The sequence below is a fragment of the Centruroides sculpturatus genome, unplaced genomic scaffold (assembly GCF_000671375.1).
Source record: "Centruroides sculpturatus isolate CEXI.00-Female unplaced genomic scaffold, Cexi_2.0 scaffold57, whole genome shotgun sequence".
NCBI lineage: Eukaryota > Metazoa > Arthropoda > Arachnida > Scorpiones > Buthidae > Centruroides > Centruroides sculpturatus.
Window position 1 is genome coordinate 95521 of NW_019384382.1, and position 5058 is coordinate 100578.

Sequence of the window (5058 nt, forward strand, 5' to 3'; positions counted from 1 at the left end):
ATCTAATCTAACCAAAGTGTGCCATTGGGGTTACCTAGGCATACTTTAACCGAGAAATCAATATTTAAAATGTGTAAAATGAAATTATTAACTAAATGTCGTGTAATATTTAAAGGTGTGATGTTATATTGATTTAAAATGGATGGATGAATATTTATTTTATTTTTCTTCCTATCAGTTGAATCAAGTTAAGATGATTGCTTTAATCGTTAATGAATTCAGTATATCAATTTAAATTTGAAAAATATGATATAAGATTGCCAGATAACCAAAGTGTATGGAATTGCAGAACAACTAACTGAAGAAATGTATCCATAATTTTTTTTTTAAATTTGGCCTTACCATAACTAACAAATTATTAAATACAGGTAACCCCCATATAACACAGCACTTCTATAGCACGGATTCACTCTAACACGGTTCGAGAATTGGTACCATCCCCCGTATAACACGGCACTTCTATAGCACGGATTCACTCTAACACGGTTCGAGAATTGGTACCATCCCCCGTATAACACGGTACTTTTATAGCACAGATTCACTCTGACACGGTTCGAGAATTGGGTAAAACCTTCGTACAACAGGAAATGTAATAAATTTTTACATACTTAAGTAATAATAGTTCACGAAAATTATTATTTTCGTGAACTATTAGCACTTAAGTATGTAAATTTCCTCTTCTCGTCTTCTGTCGATACACATGGTCTTTCTCGAAACTTGTTTCAATGTTGCAAGATCGCAACACTTCTGCTTCTGATGTTGCCGAATGTTTTTCCCTTATTCCATACTTGCTTTATTCTTCATAAGTGCTTAGCACCATATAAGGAAATTTATAAAGACCTTTTAACTAGAAGCAAGCAATCTAAAATTACATACATTTTGCAAAAGGTAAAGCATGGATCTGAAGATAATGCAGAAAAATGCTCAGAGGATAAGGATAACTTGCCAAAAAGAAAACGCTCTCGGTTAATTAATAGTGTTTTTAGTGATGACGAAGAAAACATTGTTTAACAAACATCGCTAAACCTGATACATAACATAAGTAAACACCAACGATATGCCGAAAATCTATCGGGCTAGTATTAGGCTAATTACTAAACTAAATTATTTAAATTAATTAATTTATTTATAATTATTAACATTAATAAGAGATGGCGCCTAACGCCTACCTCTAGTGCCAAATTGAATACATAATTCGTTTAGTAATTAGCCTAATGCTAGACCGATATATTTTCGGCATATCGTTGGTGTTTACTTATGAAAACATTGTTTAATTTATATTAATATGTATCACTTAAAAAAATTTTAATGAAGATATTTATCTTAATTATTAAAATATACTAGCATGTTTTTTTAATTTTTGGAACCTAACCCTCCTTTTTGTATTAGTTCTTTGTTTTGTATAACACAGATTCGCATAACACGGCAATTTTTTGGAACGTAACTACCGTGTTATATGGGGGTTACCTGTAATATGTAAAAATTTCATAATAAATAATAATTAATACTCCTGATTCTTATGTTTACATTTTTGAGTTAAACTTTCAAAGAAATCCAATGAATGAAAAAATTGATCATGATTAATAAAATGGCAGATTCATTGTTTCAAATCATGCAAATTGCCTTTTTTTGTATTGAATAAAATTTTGTAAATTATTTTTGATGAAGTTGTAGTGTTAAATGCTAATTTTGTGTAAGTTTGTGTTGACAAGTTTTACAATGTCACTTTTTCTACTTAACATTATTCTGGAAAAAAATGATATAAATAATGCATATTACAAGCCAAGTGATAAATGCAAATTAGTATATTAAAACTTAAATGATTTATTATATATGCTGCTGTAATTTTCAATTACTATGGCATAAGTACAGAACTGTATTTCATTTGGGATTATTTTTAACTCTATTGTAAGAAGAAACTCTACTTCTAACTTTTCATAAAAGTTTATATTTTTTAGTCAAAATTGGTAAATATTGAAAATTTGGATTGTTTTAAAAATAGAATATATTAATAAAAATAATGTATTCTATTTAAAAAATAATTAAAGTTTTCTATAGAAAACCCTATAAACAATTTTTACAGAATAAAAACAAATTTTTAATAAAGTATGTATATAAAGAAATTTAATAAAAATATATTTATAAAGAGGTGATTTCATGACAAACTTAATTATGAACAATTTAATCACTAAATGAGTCCATTATAATGTACTATAGTCATTATAATGGATTCATTCATTATAATGACTAAACATTAACTAAAACTTTTTAACTATTGATAATTCCTGGATATATGACATTCAGGGAATACAGTATCAATCTTTATTATAGATATTTGATATAAATGCAATATTTTACTTTAAGAGAAAAAATGTTACTTTTAAATATTTTTTCTCTATTTTTAAAACATGCTAACAAATGTAAAAATCCAATATTTCAATGTTTAGATATTGTATATCTTATAATAATAAACATTTTAGCCTAGAAATTCAGCTATTTTAATTAATAGAGGAGTTCAGTTAATAACTTAGCTATGTCTGAAAATAATCATAATGAAGCAATATTATGTTATGCATAAAATTTAAAAATAATTATTATTAATGTAAGGAAACTATTAATGCCCAAGGATATAGCAAAATAATTCAAACATAAAAGTGCTTTCATTTTTGAAAATTTTCTTGTACAACTTTTTTATTTAAATTTTGTTCAAGTTAAAATAACAGAAATGAATAGATTCATCTTTGATTACTTACTAAAAGAAATTAATAATTTTATTTTTTATTACTAATTTTCAGAAGAAAGAAAAAATAAAGACTAAATCCATAGAACAAGCTCTTCAACATTTTGATCATTTTTATTCTGGAATATTTAAAACAAAATGGCCTTCAATTCGATTAGCATTGCAATGTCCTTCAAAATACTGTGCTTTTGTGAATGCTTTCAGTGATGTTGAAAGCACAGTAAAAACACTTGAAGAATATGGTGCTATAAACTTAAATAATATATATAACAAAAATGTACAAAAGTGTCAAAAAGAATCAAATAAACAAGAGAATAAAGAAATAATCAGTTCTTCAGGAAACATTAACAACCCAGATGAAATTTTAGCTGAAGAAACAGATGATTTTATAGAAACTGATAATAAAACTGTTTATTCACCAGAAGCAAGTTATGTTGCTGAAGGAGAATATATCCCAGCAACTAAATTAAAATATGAAGAAGAAATTATTGATGAAAATGAGTATTTTTCTTTTTTAAAATCAGATTTGAGTTCAACTATAAATTCTGAAAGAGAGAGAAATACAAGCTTTCCCAAATCTTGGAATATTTATGTATATCCTAGAGGAAATATAGAGAACTTTCCTGCTCCCAAAAAGGATTCATTAGAACTTTTCAGTGAGTAAAGTTTCAATATCATTAGAAATATCCATAAAAATGCTGAAATGACTATATTAATTATTTTAGGCTATTATTTAATGGATGGAGCATCAATATTACCCGTTCTAGCTTTAAATCCTCAACCTGGAGAATTAATAGGTGATTTCTGTGCAGCACCTGGAGGAAAGACACTGGCTATATTATTTTCACTTCACTTTGGTAAGTTTTATATCATGCAAAATGGAAAATCCACCGTTTATTACATTATATAAATTTAATTAATATTTAAATCAAATAATTTTAAATATCATTTTTATAGCAAAACAATTATCCATTAAACTAAAAAAAAGTTACTCAAAAAACTCAAGAAAAAAATTTAAATTTATTCAATATTATATAGTACATAATGAAAAATAATTTTAGATAATCTGAAACACTCACCAATCCAAACAGGTTCATGTCAAGAAGTTTGGATTAGAAAGATTCTACTGTACAAAGAAGTTAAGTTCAGTATATTATAAATTTTCAGGTGCAAAAGGAATAGAATTATAATAGTTTTTAATTCTTGTAATTTTATTCTTTTGTTCCTAAAAATATTACAAGAAAGGTAATAAAACAGTCAAAAACTATTAAATGGTGACAAATATAAAAATATTAATGTATTTTAATTTTTTTAATAATAAACATTTTTTTCATTATGTATATATTAGTGTTGAAACGAATAGTATATTCGGCCTCAGGTCGAATACTGAATATTCAGCCAGGAGTGTGGCTGAATAGCCGAATATTCGGCCAAACTATTCGATTTGATTAACGCACATACGAAAATTGGTGCGCAAACCGCATTATGGCAAGGATCCTGCTCTCTATTGGTCCGCTATCACTACGCTTCACCAATCGCATTAATTCTTGACAGTTGTAGTGGACAGATAAGAGTGTCATGGCAGTATGTGATAAATGATGATATCAAATGTGGATAACAATGAAATGACCTACACATGTAAATAACGGAAAAAGAACAGAGAAGGACCGCAAAAATGTGAAAATAAATATGAAATTGAGTTAATAGCATAATCGAACAAGTCGGCAGCTTATTACCGCAAAATTCGCGGCCACCAATGCCAAACAATTGCTGTCATAGACTTCGGAAAGCTAAATGCTTGTAATGAAAGTCACTTAGCGTGCGCAGGCGAAAGCCTGGGGCTATTCGGGCTACCAAGCTGTCTTGAATCAGTGAAATCATAACTGTGACTTATACCGACATCCTATCTGTCTCTTTTCATTGTTATTATTAGGCTATGAGTCACGTAATTGTAAAATGGGAAATCTATGACGGAAAAGTGACGAATCGAAAGTATCGTAAGCGCGTATATGATGTATGTATAGGCATACGTGGACTAGAGCGATAGAGGAAAGAGAAAGGGAAGAGCAAAGACGAGCTCTTAAAAAGAAGAATAGGCAGGATTTGACAGATGTGCGACGATTTTCGAACGAATAGGTGTGTACGTGTGCTGATCTTTGTAATTATAAATTGTGAATACATGTGACTAATATTATTTTCTTTTTTATTTTGTGCATGTTATAAGTTATAAATAAATATAAACAAACAACACTAACCCGATAACATTAAATCTAAATACCAAAATGATTAATTTACTGTGTTTTTGTTATTTCTTACTC

At 28.0% G+C, this 5058-nt stretch overlaps 2 protein-coding genes across 2 annotated transcripts in view; both read left to right on the forward strand.

Moving 5' to 3' along the window:
* Window positions 1–2408: 2408 nt before the first annotated feature.
* Window positions 2409–4024, forward strand: LOC111617912 (5-methylcytosine rRNA methyltransferase NSUN4-like). Its single transcript, XM_023359277.1, has 3 exons — window positions 2409–2420; window positions 2796–3396; window positions 3466–4024. The coding sequence occupies exons 1-3, from the start codon at window positions 2409–2411 to the stop codon at window positions 3648–3650; spliced, it is 798 nt and encodes a 265-aa protein (XP_023215045.1). The 3' UTR covers window positions 3651–4024.
* A 294-nt stretch (window positions 4025–4318) lies between these two features.
* Window positions 4319–5058, forward strand: part of LOC111617913 (5-methylcytosine rRNA methyltransferase NSUN4-like) — a 15097-nt gene continuing 14357 nt past the window's right edge. Inside the window, exon 1 of the mRNA XM_023359278.1 lies at window positions 4319–4324. Within this exon, the coding sequence (XP_023215046.1) occupies window positions 4319–4324 (6 nt within the window). The remainder of the gene's footprint in view (window positions 4325–5058) is intronic.

Coding starts and splice junctions, on each gene's coding strand:
- LOC111617912 (XM_023359277.1), top strand. Junction 3,397..3,465: donor GGATTCATTAGAACTTTTCA/GTGAGTAAAGTT, acceptor TAATTATTTTAG/GCTATTATTTAATGGATGGA.